The 19,379-nt window shown below is 28.9% G+C and overlaps 1 protein-coding gene and 1 pseudogene across 1 annotated transcript; both read left to right on the top strand.

Moving 5' to 3' along the window:
* Positions 1-1,940: 1,940 nt before the first annotated feature.
* LOC114386852 (WAT1-related protein At1g68170-like) lies at positions 1,941-7,644 on the top strand. Its single transcript, XM_028346905.1, has 7 exons — positions 1,941-2,297; positions 2,994-3,056; positions 5,094-5,210; positions 5,376-5,631; positions 5,836-5,994; positions 6,259-6,410; positions 7,072-7,644. Exons 1-7 carry the CDS (start codon positions 2,107-2,109, stop codon positions 7,376-7,378), a joined length of 1,245 nt encoding a protein of 414 aa, XP_028202706.1. The 5' UTR covers positions 1,941-2,106; the 3' UTR covers positions 7,379-7,644.
* A 9,296-nt stretch (positions 7,645-16,940) lies between these two features.
* On the top strand, positions 16,941-19,379 carry LOC114387525 (annotated as a pseudogene).

Below are 19,379 nucleotides of genomic sequence, written 5' to 3'. Positions count from 1 at the left end.
CAGTAGACTATGTTGAAAGTGACAACCTCTAACTATTGTCCAAAAAACACTCGGCGATTAAATAAAATATTTTACGTGGCACGCACTTGAAAAGGTTTTATATTAACTTATCAAAATAATAACTATTCATTCAAATTGTTTAAACTGGAGAATAATATAATTTCATGGTGAATTGTATGTACAATTAACAAAGCGTATCAAAATATTCTCATTTGATATTTGAGGTTGAACCCGAATAGAGATGAGGTGCCGAGAGAGACCTCTCAATAATTCATAATGGAGATTCATGCAGCTGCTGTTGACTTGCACTGTAGAGAACTGACGTTGATCGCACAAGGTCATTTTTCCACTTGTTATTGACATTTTCTTTTTCAAATGATCTTGTGTGTTAGCCTTTTTCTTAGTAATATCTTTTGTTTGCTTCTTAAAAAAAACTTTTTCAAATGATTTATCGTATGTTATAATATTATAAAAATATTTTTTTAATTTTCAACTTTATCGTCTTTCTTTAAATTAGTGCTTAATAATTATTGTTTTTAAGAAATAAAATATTAATACCATATTTTTATATAAGAGTAATTTTGTCTTATCATCATTTCTTAAAATTTTAAATTTTCTCAACCTTTATTCAACACTCTGACAAAAATTACTTATTACTAGTTAGCAAAATCTCTCTTTCTCTCTGTCTCTTGATAGGTATTAATATTATGCGTTTCACCATTTTGCTTTTGGTTTACTTTCAATTTTACTCATTACGAGGTTCTGGATAGGCAACTGCTCGAAATAACCATACAAGCTATCGTTGGGTCAAAGATCATAGTCAAGAAGTTGAAATTAAGTTTCTGTTTTAAAGTATATTTAGTATTATGCCAACGTCTTTTTAGAAAGATAAGTGTTTTAAACCTTCTGATTTTTTTTATAAACAACTAGTATTTTATCCTTTAAATTATCAATCAACCTAATAGATTAAGTGCAAAGGATAACGTTGAAGAAATCAATAATAATAGTGCGTAGTGTAACTTTTTTTCTTCTTCTAAAACTACCACGTTTGGTCGACCATATTTCAATACTACTTATTTGATAAAGTATATATTTATTATAAAACTAAATTTACAACTGATGATAAACGCACATATTTGTTTTTTTTAATTCTCTATAAAAAAAATTAAATGGTAAATGACCAATTTAGTTTATGTAACTTACACTCGTTGCTATTTTTGCTTTGTACTATGAAAATTACCTATTTAATTCATAAATGTCTTTAACATGGATTAAATACTAAATAACTTGCTTTGTTAAGGATTAATATAGAAGATAAAGTTAAAAAAAATATACTAAAAACAGATTGTTTATTGTATGTTTATGATACTATATACATAATACGAAATAAACAACTTTTATAATTTTGACAAAATAAATAATATACTGTATATATATAAGAATAGATTGATGTAATCAACACAAAAAGTAGTAGAAAAGTTATTAAAAATACAAAATAATTTAACATAATTTATTATTGATTAAGAGTAAATTTAAAATAAATTGTAGAATTTAATATTTTTATAATAACTTATTTAAAGAAATAATAATTTTTAAAAAAAATTGACTTGAAAAAAGATAAGATAAAATATTTTAAAAATTATTCTCTGTATTTATTACATCTTAGAGTGATATTATGATAATAAATTAATTTTATCTTATACTTCTAAATAAATAAATAAAAGTACAATTTTCTTTTAAAGGCTTAAAGAAATAATTATGACATTTGAACAGAAGAAATTATATCAATCACTTATTTTATTTTTTAAGTGTATGGGTATCCAAATACTTTTTTCCTTAAATATCCTTAAAGAAAACAGAAGAAATATTATTATCATTTGTTTCTCTTGCAACATCTTTTCTGCATTGGAATCTACAGTTCTAGACTGCCCATAAATACATAATACTCCTCACAGCTGTGATTGCAAGTGCCTTACACGAATTAACGTGTCTCTCTTCATTCTTTCTTTCTTTCTCTTGTGTGTCCTCTAAGTCATCAATTTAAACTATTTTGCAGCAGTTTGTGACGCCGCCGCCGTTTGTTGTGGGGGTGGCGGTGACAGCAAGATGGATATGTGTAACGTAGTGCATGCATTAAAACCAGTTATGCTAATGGTGCTGGTGCAGGTTGCAAATGCTTGGGTCAATGTTCTCTACAAGCTCGCGCTTAACGATGGCATGAACTTGAGTGTCATTGTTGCTTACCGTTATGTTTTTGCAACTGCTTTCATTGCTCCACTTGCTTTCATTCTTGAAAGGTTCTTCTTCTGCTCTTGGTTTTACGTTACGGTTATTCAAATGATCGATATTACAGACAAATATCATTCATGATCAGCTGCAAATTATATATATAGAATATTCTTGTAGATTCCACATGCTTAGTTCCTTATTTTAACTGGTTCATCTTTTGTATATATAATACTATCAATTTTTTATTTTATGATTGTGCATGTTTTAATTAGCTATCATATATATATATATATAATAAGTTGAATAAAGCAAGCCATGGATGGCAACTTTTACTCTATTATTACTTTTTTCTTCTGTAAAAAATGAAAATCATACATATGGAGAATGATAGAAACAGAAAGAATGATTATTTTTTTCACAGTCAAATAGAGAGATTCGATAATGATTGTTTTGCTTTTACTTGTAGTTAAAAAGCCTTAGAAGTTTTAGTGGAGACTGCTATTTGAGTTGAAGAATATAATCAACCCACTTAAGATGCATACATACATAGGAGTTGAGAAGTTTATTTGTATGACGTGTCTTTTCATTTTCATGACTGTTTGACATAAATTCAGAAGCAATAGCAATGGTAGTTAAATGGTACCTACTCGAAGAAACTAAGAAGATGTTTAAATGTCAAACATCATGAAATGAGAGAGAGAGAAATAGGGATGAAGATAAATAATAATAAAATCGATGTGGTGTTTGTTGACAATGATTTGCAGGAAGACGAGGACAAAGATGACTTGGAGGATACTGTTTCAGGCATTTCTTTGCGGCTTAATTGGGTAAGTAATGTGTTCTTTATTGATATGCTCCTCCAGTATCGTTTACTACTCTTCTTTACTGTTGTTCACTTTGGCTTCCAACGAGTCCACGTAGACTCGTAACCGTGCGTAACTCTTTAGGACTTTCAGTCAATTAATTGGTTTTTCATTTCTCTTTACATAAAGTTTTCGGAAAGGAATTGGCCAAGTTATGGATGAGACATATTTGGCTAGGGTACATGCATGCCCGAGTTTAAATACAACACCTATTTGTGAGATAAATTATTAAAAAAAATTATAGGGAAAAAATTTATTAAGTCATGCTCCATTTTCCATTTCTAAGTCAACGTAGCACCAACTTTAGTGTCTATTTTTTTTCTTCTATTTTATGGTATTTATTTTTGTATTTTATGGATACCTAATTATCATGAATCTACCCACACTTTGGTTAACAATTTTTTTGTTATTAATATCTCAAATAAAGATAAAGTTATTAAACAACTACTAATATGATGTGACATGACATAATTAATAAATAACTTTATTATTTATTTAAGTATGTGATCATGAGTATGAGTTTTATTATTAACTTGTATGTATGAAAAAACATCTTTTTAGAAAGATGTATCCCTTAAATATTTGTAAACTTTAGGACAAGAAACACCCTTAGTTCACAAAAAAAAAGTTATTAAACTGCTTCAAGGTACTAGGAAAATTAGAAAACAATATGGTAGCAGTTGTGCATCATACATAGCAATAAAGACAAATATATTTGACAACAATATGCGTTATTTATTCCGTCTCATTATAATTATCAAATAAGAGAAAAAAATTATCCCATAATAATTGTTATTTTGTTTTTTAATATATCATTAATTATGTTTTTCACTTATATGTCTTATAATATTAATGACGAACAACAAAATTTATAAATTAATATTTTTTTTCATCTATTTATTATTATTTTTGTTATGTAAAACATCTTAAGATAACTATAATTTTGAAATAGAGGGAGTAGTTTTCAATTTTTTTAAGGCCAAAATATTAGTAATTAAGATTAGATTTCCGAACGACTATAACTATAAGGCAGAAATTATAATATTAGTTTTAATTCTGAATTTAATATATAAAATAATGTGTATCTATGCCTCTTGTTTCTAAACTCTGCCGCATCTTGTGTTAAATTTGATGTTAAGTTAATAATATATTCATTTTGATTATAAAAAATATTGAAAATAATGTGAGTATGGGATATGTTAGATTGTAGCCGTACCGTATCATCTCTTTTATTCAAGCTCACATTTATTAAGTAGGCAATTATTCTCTCTCAATGTAGTAATTTTTACGAGAATCTATTAAGTTTAGGTCTAATTATTATCCCTAATTATCATTTTTAAAATTCAGCTGTGGACTATATATCAATTATTATTTGTTCCATGTAGCCATGATTTACAACACGTATCTAGATTTTCAAAGCTAGATCTCTTTGCCCTTCTTTTCATCGACGAGACGACAACTTTAACGTTGTTCATATAATCAGAGCAACATATTGAATGATCTGTAAACGTGTGATGCCATAGGAATAAATAAAGGCTGAAATTATTATAGAATATATGTTGTACCTAACGTCATTTTAGACTCATTCATCTTCATGCTCAAGGCTGGAGTGCCATATAGTGTATAGTATACCTTTCAATTTTGGACTGACTTCATCCCATGACCAACCGATTGACTAGACTAAATTAACTTGTACTGATCTAATTCGAATTTGAGTGAATTTACCTTCATATCTCAGTTGTGATCATTAAGGCATGCATTATCAAATTCATGGTGTCGATCGATTTTATTTTAACTTTTATATAATAATTAATAGGTTGGAACGACATGTTAATGATTACTTCACTCATAAGTTAAAAAAAAAAAGTTCCTAAAATGATATAGTATTGCTTGCGTTAGAGGTCTTGGTGTCCTATTCTGTCTGATGTACTATATTTGTTTATCATCAATTTGACGAATATATGTACGTAGAGTACTTACGTTGAATTCATATATATGCAGTGGAGTATTGCCTCAAAACTTAAACATGGAAGCGATTGCTTTAACTTCAGTAACGTTTACAACCGCCATATCCAACCTCATTCCAGCCATCACTTTTATCATATCCCTCTCCTTCGGGTAAGAAGTACTGTCTCATATAAAATTATCCATAAACATTTTTAGACCTATTATTTGTTTTCTTTTCTCTATGATTTCCACCTTACGACAATAAGGTATGTTGCAGTTGTGCTAACTGTTATAATAATGTCTTTGTTTTTATTTCGTTGAATCTCTTCAATTCAGATTGGAGAGATTAAATTTAAAAACAAAAGGAGGGAAAGCAAAGATAATTGGAACGATAACTGGAATTAGTGGGGCAATGATACTGACATTTATTAAAGGCCCAGAAGTTAAGATGTTGTCTTTCCATGTAAACCTTTTCAACCACCAAAACGGCCATGTCGTACATTCACACGCTTCTTCAGGCCTTATGACCATATTTGGTGCTCTCGCCTCTGTCGCAAGCAACGTCTCTTATGCCATGTGGCTTATCATTCAGGTCAGGTTATTCATTTTATGTTGCAGCCAGCCAGCTACTGTGGTCTAGAGAATGGAAGGTTGATTGGATGATTAAAAAAATCAATAATTTGATTTTTTTTTTATTAATTAAAAACTAATAAATTAACCGTTAATATTTATCGATAAAAAAAACATCAATTATATTATAGTATTTCATTAATTGTCGATTGTTACTGTAGTGCAGGCAAAGATGAGTGAAAGATACCCGTGTCCTTATTCGAGCACAGCGTTGATGTCCCTAATGGGGGCACTCTTATCCATTTCATTTGCTTTTTGTGTTGAAAGGGATTTGAGTCAGTGGAGGTTGGATTGGAATGTCAGACTATTGACTGTGGCTTATGCGGTATGGTACTCCATTCTTTGTATTCACTTTTTTTATTTTTTTTCTTTGGACATTCTAGATGTATATAATAGCATATTTTCTTAGATGGGAACATGGGAACCCATAGATCAATCGTGTCTGGTGTTCTTTGCATTGACTTTAATGATCTGTCATTGAATATATATGACCATAATTTGGCCAATTGAGACCACATACTAAGGTTACATCGATCTTGATTATATAATTGATGGCTTAAGAAAAATAATATGTGAATTATTGATGTAGGGTATAGTAGTTTCTGGAGTGATGGTAGCCGTGATTTCGTGGTGTGTACGCACGAGAGGTCCACTGTTTGTCTCCGTTTTTAGCCCTCTAATGCTTGTCGTTGTGGCCTTTGCTGGATCCACTATTTTGGACGAGAAACTATACCTTGGAAGGTATATATATATCTGCCTTAATTGTTATTGTTGTTGTCCTTTGCTTCATCTTTACAATAACTAATGCTTTTGTAATAAAACACATAGAGTCTAATCTTTCACTACAAAATGAATTTTACATAAGTTTACTTTACAATATCAAACGTAGTTGACTTACATGTGGTTAAGAATGTAATTGTTTTCTCTCAACTTTTTTTATCAATAAATATTAATTTATTATAATAAAAAATTTATTAATAAAGGGATTGAACCCAAATTTATTAATCATTCAATCTATCTTATATTTTTATTTTTCTTCTTTTCCAATTTCAGAGTAAGCATGTTTTGTGCTCTCAGAGTCTATGCTAAAAAACAACAATAATGCAGCTATTTCCCCTATTTATGTTTTTTACTGTTTAGGTAGAATGGTTGGATTATGGTAGTAAAGTATAGTTTATATATATATATATATATATATATACCATGAATGGTTGATGCAGTGGGAAAACTTCATGACATACATGCATGTAAATCTTTGCCAAGGCTTTTCCCTTGTCAAGTTATTAATAACATGTGGTGTCAAGCATATCATAATTTTTGTTTTTTTTTGTGGTCAAAATTTGTAGTCACATACTGTTTATGATTTGCTTTAACTATAATTATTTACTTCTTTTAATTTCAGCTTTATTGGATCAATGTTAATTATTTGCGGATTATACGCGGTTCTTTGGGGTAAGAGCAAAGAGATGAAGAAGAATCAATCTGTTCCGCCAGAAAGCATCCATAAATCTGACACAGTTGAAATAATGGTCAAATCTCGCGTAGAAGATAAAAGCAACAATAAGAGCAATACCCTCGTTAATTCTGTAAATGCGACTGCGGATAATAAAGATTCATGGGAAAATAGATGTGAAAACAATGTAACACATATACACTGCTGCAAGGAGCGAGAAGAAGAAGTAACATCTCAGAATGGCTCACGTACCTAAACATTGCATGCATGTAAGGCACTAATTGCACAATGTAGATAGCTTGCCATCCTTTTCCAACCGCCCCAACATGCTGTGGGCATTTTTTTGTATTGTTGGAGAAGGTAAGGCACGACTAGAATGTCTTCTTTTCTCTTGGTCCTTCCTATATGTTGTAATTGGGTGCTTAAACCCAAATTGCAAAAACAAAGGTTGTATTCAAGTTCAACTTAAAAATGGATCTGCTGAGAACGCCATCTTTAGTTTCATCTTTTTCTCTCTCATTATATATATCACGTATCACAGTTTGAGGGTTTTCTGTATCTCCTTTTTCCATCACTATTGTTTCAGTTTTTTCTTCCTTTTGAGAATTTTAAGTGAAGCCTCCATTCAAGGCTTATCACATTTTACATCAACTCATTGGTTTAAGGTTGTTTTTTATTTATAGATCTCGAGGTTTGATTTAAATTGTTTATCAATTTAAAGTTTGGGGTTAGTGCTTTATGATGCAAATTTGAATTTGCATTCTAAATGAGTTTTTTTTTTTTTTTTTGAAAGATAAAGTCTAAATGAGTTTTTTTTTTTTAAAGATAAAGTCTAAATGAGTACGTTGAACGAGTGAAATACTCTGATTAGAATTAATAGGATTTGTGATGCTTAATCATTATTTTGTGGAAGCTCTCCTTCCTTATTTATAATAGATTTAAATGCAATTTTAATTCTTTTATTTTTCAAAAAATATCGTAATTTTGATTTTTCTTATTTTAAAATAAAATTATTTAATCTTTCTATTTTATAAAATTTATAATTTTAGTGTTCTATTTTAAAATAGAGGTATTTAGCTTTCTACTTTTATAAAATCTATAATTTTAATTCTTTATCAAATTAATATTATCTTCATACAATTAATACATTTGAAAATGAATTTATATTATTATAATTAGAGCTAAAAATGTATCTATTATTTAAAATATATATAATTTTTTTATTTTACCGAATAATGAACCTACAAAATGTATAATTAGAGCTAAAAATTTATCTACAATTAACAATATCAATAATCAACGTAAAAAAAGATCAGTAATCATAAATAAATTTTTTATTTTATCAAATAATTTTTTAAAATTATTTAATATTTTTTTGAAAATAACTATTTAGGTGATACTTGATATATTTTATTAATACTAGATTGTTAACCGTGCGAAATATACAGGCAAATTTGGAGAAAGAAATTTTATGTATAAAAATATACATTGACAATTTTTTTAAATTCTTATATTATTAAAAAATCCAAAATCAATTCAATGTTTTACAATATAAATTTCATTGATGAAAAATTAAATAATACAAGATAATTAAATATGCTTATTTTTTAATACAACTGTAATTTAAATTTCACAATATTATTTTCTTGAAGTCAGAGGAGTTTTTATAAACAAATCAAACTCTGTAACAAAGATTAAATAAAAATAATAAGAAAATTATTTTTAACCAACACAACTCACAAATTATTCCATTATTAATATTATTTTTACGGAGCTCATTAATTAAAAATCCTATAAAAAAGATTGAAACCAAAATTATTGAGTGAATGAATGAGACAATGTAAATTTAACCACACATATTTAAATTATTAGAAGTTAGTCCAATATTAGATATCACATTGTTAATTTTTATATGATATTGTAATATTAGAACAATGCTTATTTGTTATATACAAGTCAAGCCAGTAAAATAAATATATAGAGTGATTGATAAAAATTCTTTATTATGAACTATCTAATGTGTTCATCAACAATTATATGGCCATGAACTATCTAACGTGCATAATATACTATCTATACTTAAAATATAAAAATAAATTTCTACAATTACATTTTTTATTTATAAATATATGAAAAGTTTAAAATCTGATATATATATATAACTGATCCTTTTCGAACTCTTGAATCACTGGACCAATCTGTATGAATAGTTTTTATAAATATTTATTTGTGTCAACACGATTTGGTTTCTCTATACTCTGGAATCACTGACACAATTTTAATGGATCCTAATTTGATCCCAATAATTCTGGAGCCTGTCATTAGTCGTCAGATTATCAATAGTTGGTCGTCGGCTATGAGCTATGAGCTACTATCAAATATCAATAATCATTAGTTATTAGTGATCAGTTTAGAATATCATTCGTTGACTATTAATTACCAAATATAAAATCGCATCTCTCTAAAATTCGATACATAGTGAGAAGTGAGAACTACTAAAACAAAAAATATAAATAGTTTAAGCTGATAATATAATCTATGATACTAATAAATAGTTTGTTAGTATACAAAAGTATATAGTAGTATCATGATTATCATCTGTGTTCAACACACTATATATTAGCATAGACTAAAAAGTGTCTATATCAATTGGTCAAATTTAAATTCATTATGGTCAATTTAATGGGAAACTTTGTCTTGCTACTGTAAAAAAAAAAAGGTTCAATCTTAGATGATGATTATATTGATTAAACCGAACTTAATTAACATTTTTTATTTGTTAATTAGCATTCATTGAATATGAATATGATAGCTCTAAAAAAATTGAATACTCGACAATGAAATTTATTAGTCGAACTCTACTTTTTTTTTTTGGATAAAAAATATTCTGCTGATTTTATACACGACACTGACCTATTGGTAGCATTGAAATAATTTCCCCCTCATTTCTAGCATGAGTTATACAATCGTTGCACCATAAAATTAGTGGTGAATTGGTTGGTAGTGCCGAATAGGACAAGGTAATGGTTACTAGCCAAGTTTTCAGGTATAGTTTCCATGTCAAATTTTACGACTATTGTCCGTTAATGTATCTCATATATAATTGGTTTCTTTTAAGTCTAAAGCAGCTTTTGTTAAAAGACTAAAGATTTGAGTACCAAAGTTTTAGGAAGATTACGTATTCATTTTGATATTTGCAAATCATTTTTTATTATCAATCAACACTGCAACAAAATCATTGTTAAGCCAAGATTGTGTAGTCGTCCCTAATAATTAAGGACCAGTAATGTTAGCAGTTTTCAGTCATATATATATATATATATATATATATATATATATATATATCACATAATTAAATGAGTTAAGGTCATTATATAATTAATCAAAATATTAAAATGGTCTAATCAATATAAAAGTATAACTAAGGACATATATGTTATGAAAAGATAATTATGTAGATACTAGTGATATTATAATTTGATGAGGGGTTAAATTATAATTATCAAATTTGGAGTAATTGATGCCCGTGGGTTATGGTTCCCATTAGTAGAGAGCAACTTAACGCAACATAATCCGTCCAGTTTCTAATACAGAGAAGAAAAGAGAAAGACTCTCTACAATTGGAAGATCATAAAAAATAATTTCCTGATCAACCTTTCATCATCATCATTCCATCATGACTAATCCAGTTACGCTTCCGCATCTAGTTTTCATCATGAGTTTGAATATGTGAACACAAAGGAGTTCTAGTTCTATTTATATCTGTGTACAGTAATTTTCAATAGAAAAGCATGTGCTTAGAATTAACAATGATCTATTAGAATAAAATTTGGCTAATTGATTGAATCCCTATATTTGAAAGTAAATCTCAACAAATAATGCTTACAAAAATAATTTTACTATGATCCTATTTAATGATTGTGTAGACTTCATATAAGATATTATATTATTCATCCTAAAACTTTGTTTCGAAAAAAAATACATAAATCCAATCACATTCAAATATAGGTAGCAACTTTAATCTTTTTGATCATATTCATTAAATATTTATATACCCATATTCATACCGGTTACTTATTACCTACACAAAATATATAAAATTTAATTTAATATATTTATCAAATCTCACTTTATATTTTTATCAACTATGAAAGTATTGTTGAAAGTTTTATAATTAAGTGTTTTAACATTTCACTTTCAATACATAACATGACATTCATTCTATTTATCCTTTAACATAGTTAATATCAAATAAAATTTAAATATTTTAATTTTAAACAAATGACATTCAACAATAAAAAAGTAAAATAAATTATATTTTAGGTCCTCTTAAAATTAGTAAAACTCAGATTTGGTCCTCTTAAATTTTTTTTATTATTTTGGTGCCTCTAAAATTGAAACCTAATTATTAGGTCCAACTTGCCAACTCCATCTGAGAATTAGCCTACGTGGCTAACCGTAAGACACATGTCATTCGACAATTAAAGTTTTATAAAATCATGTTCGTTGTTCGTTCGCCAATAAACCTCTTTGACCGTCATTCGTGGCTGTTGGAGGTGATTTTCGACAGCGACTCCCCTCTCTTTGGCGAGAACTGTAAGTGAAAGAGAAGGGTGAAGGAAAGGACATTGTTGGGGTAAGGAAGAATCATGAAGCGAATTGAAGTAGTGAAACAATCGAATCATAAAAATATTGTTGTCATTTCAGAAATCATTAGTGTGGTAAGGAAGAATCATGAAGCGAATTAAAGTAGTGAAACAATCGAATCATAAAAATATTGTTGTTGTTTCAGAAATCATTAGTGTGGAGGATGCACTTTCGCCTGAAATCACCTTTGGTGACGGCGAGCGATGGTTGGTGGCAAGGATTTAGAAATGATCTGGTGTGGTGGATGTAGAATAACATGCTATTACGAGATCAATCCAACGATTTAGAAATGATCCACCATTCCCAATTGTTTTTTATTTTCATTTTAAAATTTACAAATTTCAAATTAAATAAAACTTTAATTTTCAAAAGCGACGTGTCATACCGTTAGCCATTTAGGCTAAGACTCAAACAAAGTTAATAAACTGGGCGGAAAAAAGTAGGTTTCAAAATAATAATAAAAAACAATTAAGAAGATCAAATTTAAACTTTACTAATGTTAGGAGAGCCTAAAATATAATTTACCCTGAAAAATAATACAAGTATTGTCAATAATATGTTAGAAACAATATATTTTCCTTAAAAAAATGTATTTAAAAATAAAAAATTTTATATAATTTAATATTTTTGCTTGAATATGTATTATTTTTTAAACTCATAATATTTATACTAATCATTTAATTTTATTAAATAAAAACTATATAATATAGATAAATTTAACATAACAACTTTTTTTCTATATAGATATTTTTATATAATGATATCGCTTGAGAATTTTTTTCTAGAGGAGGGTACTGTGCAATTCGGAAGTAGAACATGTTCATATCACCATTGGGACTTATTTAATTTTAGCAGTGGCAGTGGAACTCCTGTTTACATTTAGATAGAACATGAACATTGACACATTGTTGTAACTAAAAGTTATTCCCTTATCAAATCATGACTTTGATACATTGAATCATAGTGGTTACATCCTTGCCCTTTGAGGGATACATTTGAGCAGCTTACCATTTTATTTTATTTTATGGTAAATTTTGGTGAAAAATAAAAACAGTTTATCGATCAATGATCAACAGTTCTTTGAAATATGTAACGATTAAGGGGAAATTTTTAATTTTATACATGGTGAGTAGAAACAAATTATATTATTAATTAATCACGATAGAGGGACTGTATCCCATGTAGCGACTGAGCCTTAAGCTTGATGGTCGACTAACTCCTTAGTCACAACTGCTTGTGATCTCTTAATTAAGTAGGCACCAAAAGGGATATATTTCAAACCAAAAAGCAACACAACAAATTTAAATGCTCTGGTTAAGTCTCTCAAAATCCCAAAGAAAACTCATAACTAAACAAGAACATATTACATGCACAGGAGATTTTAAGATTCTTCAAAAAAAAAAGTTTGTTAAATTAAACGCCTACTACTAATTAAGTTAAAACATTATTATTATTATTATTCACGGATCACAGCGTTCTGTTATGTTAATTTAATTATTTCAAGTGTGCCGACAACTCTACAGGCTTTGCAATGCACGCTTAGTGAGTACACTAAGAATTTAGTTGTAAAACACTTTTGAAACATCATGTCCTGCTTGACCAGTCATAAACTAGTCAATAAAAAATGAGTACTTAATTAAAGCTAAAATTTGATTTGTAAAAAAATGTTGCTCAATTTTAATTAAATTAGTCAAATTTAAAATTTAAACTTCATATTTGTTTGAAATGTTTATGATTTAATTAATATTTTTAATAGTTTGTTATTTATTAATCTATATTTAGCGTATTTTTATTAAAAGATAAAGTAAAATTATAATGCAATATAATTTTATATTCATAAAAATTACTTAAATTTTTTAAAAAAAAAACAACCAACATGGTATATTTCTTTGTGAAAAATTACAACTATCTATTTAAAATACAATTATTAAAAATTAAAATTAACTACATGGTATATATAAGATAAGAATAAGAAGGGATCTCACTTTGGTTGAACAAGAACAAACTCTATGATTTATTGTAAACATTCTTATTTATCAATTATGTGTGTTTATTCATAAGTTTCTAAGTCTTGAACATGGGATCTTACTTAAATGAATTGAGTTTAGTTTTACATAAAGCAACTGAATGTTGGTAGTTATTAATTAGTTAACAATTTTGTAAAACTTAAATGACTCATTTAAATAATTGACTCTAATTTTATGCTTAAACTTATTTATTTAATCATATAAATGAATGAGTTTGATTGGTTATTTATTTAATGACCAACAAAAGTTGGTTGGTAAAAAACAATCTCATGTCTCAAAAAAGATGCGAGTTTGATTTTTATGGTTGATATGAAGACTCTTTTTTGATGGATAATATGCAAGTATTTTTATAAGTTCATTGAGCCTTGAGATCTATTTTGACTCTAATAAGTCCCTAGGACCTAACTCACTAAACTTTTTGTAACAAAAAGCAAAAAATTAAGCTTTTAACAAGGATATTCTTAATCGATAATTAGAGATTAATTCTTTCAATAAGAGATCATCAAAATTGATTTTATCTCTTTTAATGAAGTTTTCTTCATACACCTAATAAGAAATCAAAGTCCTATTAACATATTGGACCTCAAATTATAAAATTGATAAATATTTTAACTACTTAAACTCTTATTGAAAAGTTATCTTTAATCCCTCATAAAATAAAACAATCTTATAAAAAAAATTATTGTATATCGTTAATTATAGTAATTAATCATTAGTTTTATTATATAAGTAATCATTACTAATATATTAGTTATTTGTTAACATGCATACAATTCAAACTTTATATTAACATGACATGATTGATAGATAATATTATTTTTTTAAGCATGTAATCAGATATTCAATTAATAATTTATGTGTATGAAAAAACATTGATTAAAAAAGGTCAATTCATAAATTTTAATATCTTAGAAAATGTGTGCCTAACTTTCCGTCGAAGGATATCCGATTAAAAAAACAACAACTAAAAACTTTATACCATTGGGCAGATTCTCTGAAATGAGATATTTATTTGTTAACTTAATTATCTAAGTAATAATCAAATGTTTCAAATGCTATAATGTTTTTTTAGGAGTATTAATGTTTAAAATGTTATATTTTGGAATATTAACAAGGCATATATTGGATTACTCATAGGATAAGGGTTTTGGTCTTGGCAAAAGGTTTTGTTCCTTGGATTTTGTTAACTTGTATGCGAGAGACGCAGGGGGAATCGGGACGTGGCTCCACGGACTACTGCGAAAAATCTGCCCTTCAAAAAGGCAGAGTCAAATGTACCAGATGAAGTGAATGTGTTTAACGTGTATTTTTATTAACAACTTGTGCTAGCTATCACTTTGTGTGGATTGTAAAATGAAAACTTATATTTCATTTGCCAATAATAGTGAAGTCGTTTTTGTACCAAATATAAGTTGAATTCATTCGCACGTCCTGTCACTTGCTAAAAGTCTACAGATTAACCCTGAAGATATTGCCAGATATCAATTATAAGCTTCTCTTTCTAGGATTTGATACGAGTAATACTTAATTTCAAAATACTTATGCAAAAAATTATTAAATATAAACATTAATTAAACGGTATGCAAAACAAGTTATTCCTTAAAATATAGTAGGCAAAATCATTTTAGAAAGCCAAAAAGATACATGGAAATTTCCATAAAGCTATAAAACAAGATATAGCCAAAATAAGACAAGCATACCAAGACTTTTCAAAAGACGTGAAGATACATGAAAATTTTCGTAAAGCAATAAAAAAAAGCGATTTGCCTGAGCAGTGAATTTAAAAAATAAAAAATAAAGTTACAATCATTGATGAAAAATTAATTTAAAATTGAAAAATGCACAAATATATGATAAATTACCATACTTTTGTTTGTGATGAATAATTATAATTATTCCCTTTCTTTCTTTGAATGAACGCACAAATCGCTTTAAATGTAACATATTCTAAAACATGATATAACAACCAATGACTATGAATGTAGCATATTCTAAAACATGATATAACAAAAGAACGACAAACATTGAAAGACTAGTAGGATAAATATATGATGGTGGTAGTAGGGCATGGCTGAGTAGCTAATTAATTGAATCTGTTCAAAGGGTTCAAGTAATCTCCCCACAGGAACTGGTCCAGTTTGTCTTCCACTGTCCAGTGTATCTATCTATCAGCTTCAACGACAAGCAAAGCAACGCCAAGCCAAAAGCGTAAGGTCCAATTGGCAAGACGTCTCGATTGACCTGTGAATCTTATTATATATTATGGTTTGCACGTGCCAATAAAACTATGAGTGTCCCAATGCTTCCTTGCCAGTCTTATGTAAAAGACTGACTTAGACCACCAAATAATAACAATAATCTCCTCCATATGTTATATATTCTTTTAATCCCATCTTACACAGTTTCAGATGGGATTATATTTCTTGATTCAGTTTTTAATATAATTGATATTTATTTAGTTTTCACCATCATCGTATTATTGTTTGACTTTAATAACTTGAAATTTTATTAAATATTAATTAAATTTAAAAAATAATTTATTTTATATATATTGCTTGTACAATATATATATATATATATATATATATATATATATATATATATATATATATTAAACTCTTTAAAATTTACATATATAAGTTATGATATTGATTCTTTCAATATAAACAAACAAATTTGTACTTTGAAAGGTTTGAAGATACAAGTCAAACCTTGATATCAAAGCAGTCATATATAAAAATATCCACGGAAACATAATATTGTCACGTTTATGATATTTGTGCCATACGGCTTGAATTATTTTATACCATTTTAAAATAATAAAATTATTTTAGTTCTCTAAACATATATACTTGTATTGCATGCATTAAAACATTTACAAGAGTAGTTTGTTTGAGCCAAAATTTTGAAGGATAATGCAGCGTGGCAAAAAGAAACTCGGTAGAGATTTGTTTAAAATAAGAACACATGGTTGGGTATATTTAATTATCGATTTCTCAGTTAAAGTTGTACTAAAAATAATATAAAATAGTAGTGCGTAAATAATTGCCGAGGTCCCTGGATGACAAACACTATTTGGAATCTGCATCTTCATTCTTCAGTCCCCCTATAAGTATAAATAGCCCTTTGCTGCTATTGCTCGCTACATCTTCTAAGTTCTTTCATTTCATATCGCTCTCTCTCTCTCTATATATATATATATATTTCTTTGTTATCGATCTGCAAACACAATGGTAGAAATGAGGGGCATATGTAATGTGTTGCATGGGTTGAAACCAGTGTTGCTGATGGTGTTAGTGCAAATTGCATATACTGCTGTCAATGTGCTTTTCAAGCTCGCCATAAACGACGGAATGAGCGTAAAGGTTGCCACAGCATATCGCCTCGCTTTTGGATCTGCTTTCACTGTTCCTCTCGCACTCATTTCTGAAAGGTCCATCATATTAATCACTTCCTCCTTCTTCTGTTTCTCATTATTGTTACTTTCAAACTCAAGCAATAAATACACTTTATTTAGCTTTTTTGGACCAGATATTATAGCACAGGGCAATATAGATTAACTTATTTGGCGGGCTAATTAAAATGGTTTTTCTTGTCTTTTCTTCTATACAGGAACAAAAGACCAAAGATGACTTGGAGGGTGCTTTTCATGGCATGTCTTTGTGGCTTATTCGGGTATGTTATGTAAACTCATTAGTATCGAAATTGTCAATGAAAATATGTGTACTTACGTTATATTTTGTCAATGGTAGTTAATTAATTAATTAACCAATCTTATATATATGGTTATGTAATGGTGTTACAGGGGAAGTTTATTTCAAAACCTTTTCTATGAGTCCTTGGCTTTAACATCAGCAACGTTTGCGTCCGCTCTCTACAACCTCATTCCAGCCATTACCTTTGTCTTGGCCATCTCCTGCGGGTAATTAATCATCAACACTGTGCCTTTTCTTCTTTGTAAAATGTTCATCACTCATGCAATAAAATATTAAACAGTACTACTGATTAGTGGAAATCGAAGTATCAGTAATAACTTCAGTAATTTTGTTTAATTTTTCCTTGAATTTTCTGTAGTTTCGAAAGGCTAAATTTGAAGGCAGCAGCAGGAAAGGCCAAGGTGTTGGGAACTTTACTTGGAATTGGAGGCGCAATGTTGTTGACCTTTATCAAAGGGGCAGAAATTAATATCTGGCCTTTCCACATCAACCTTATGCATCCACATCAGCACCAAAACGGCCAAGTGGCGTCATTAAATGCTGACTCTGGGAATAATAAATTGTTGGGGGCAATTTGCTCCCTAGCAAGCTGCTTCTCTTTTGCTTTGTGGCTCATCATTCAGGTCAGCTTAATTAATTAGTTATATTTATTTTTCACAACACCAGCTCGAGATTTCTTAATTTAGCATTTTTTTTCTCTTTATTGACGTTGGCTCTTGTGGCACAGGCTAAGATGAGCAAAGAATACCCTTGTCACTACTCAAGCACGGCTCTGATGTCTACAGCGGGAGCAATACAGGCCACTGCTTTTGGTTTCTGTTTTGAGAGGGATTTGACTCAATGGAAGTTGGGTTGGAATATTAGGCTACTGGCTGTGGCTTATTCGGTATTGTATTCTTATGTTAATCATAATCACCATGGTTGTTGAGTTGTAACTTCATTTATTTTTATATGTAAATTAGATAAGAAAGTTTTCATGTGAGTTAAATTTTATTATTGCAGGGAATCGTGGCCTCTGGAATAGTGGTTATTATTACTGCATGGTGCATACAGATGAGAGGGCCTCTGTTTGCGTCTGTTTTCAACCCTCTAATGCTTGTGCTTGTGGCTATTACCGGTTCTTTGATGTTGAATTAGAACTTATACGTAGGAAGGTATGCACTAAATGTTGACTTTGATGAATTATATATTTTTGGCCTTAATTATGCATACATGTCCTTAACATGGTTTGGTTTTGCACAACATATGCAGTGTGGTTGGAGCAGTGCTGATTGTGTGTGGGCTGTACATGGTTCTGTGGGGTAAAAGTAAAGAGATGAAAAATATTACTCAGTTGGTGCCATCAGAAACCATCCGAGAAGCTGAAGCCATAGAAGTTGTCGTCATGCCCATGTCCACACCAATAGATTATGAAAAATGTGACCAAAACAACCAAGGAGAAAGGAATGTTGACAAAGAACATTGTGACGATTTGACAAAAAACAAGGAAGATGATATTCGCATATAGGGGCCGAAGATGATGATTGCATTGCATGTCCTACCTTAATAGTTGTCTATGCTTTTGTCTTCGATTCTTTTATTCCACAAGTCAATGAACTACAGTTTATTCATGATTTTTCTAATTTTGTACCATAAAAAAAAGTTTAACAATTAGATTTCAATACAGCTTCATGAATTTCCACTGCCAATCGGCCCAACTTCTGGCTCTTCAAGATGCTAAGGACCTTTTGTACCGAAGTAAATTGCTATGGGCCTCTAGGGTGACCCTTTTCAAATTTGGGCTTTTAGCCCATAAATATGTATGCATGGGGGGTAGATTTTTTATTTATCAATCAAAATAAATAAATAAACATACTTTTCACTGTGA

Source organism: Glycine soja, chromosome 15 (genome assembly GCF_004193775.1).
Source record: "Glycine soja cultivar W05 chromosome 15, ASM419377v2, whole genome shotgun sequence".
NCBI classification, from domain to species: Eukaryota; Viridiplantae; Streptophyta; class Magnoliopsida; order Fabales; family Fabaceae; genus Glycine; species Glycine soja.
This window is presented reverse-complemented; position numbering and strand designations above follow the sequence as displayed.

Excerpts from the sequence above, each read along its gene's own strand:
- LOC114386852 (XM_028346905.1), top strand. The coding sequence starts at position 2,107 with ATGGATATGTGTAACGTAGTGCATGCATTAAAACCAGTTATGCTAATG. Across the intron at positions 5,632-5,835 it reads CCATGTGGCTTATCATTCAG|GCAAAGATGAGTGAAAGATA; the intron begins GTCAGGTTATTC and ends ACTGTAGTGCAG. Across the intron at positions 6,411-7,071 it reads GAGAAACTATACCTTGGAAG|CTTTATTGGATCAATGTTAA; the intron begins GTATATATATAT and ends TTTTAATTTCAG.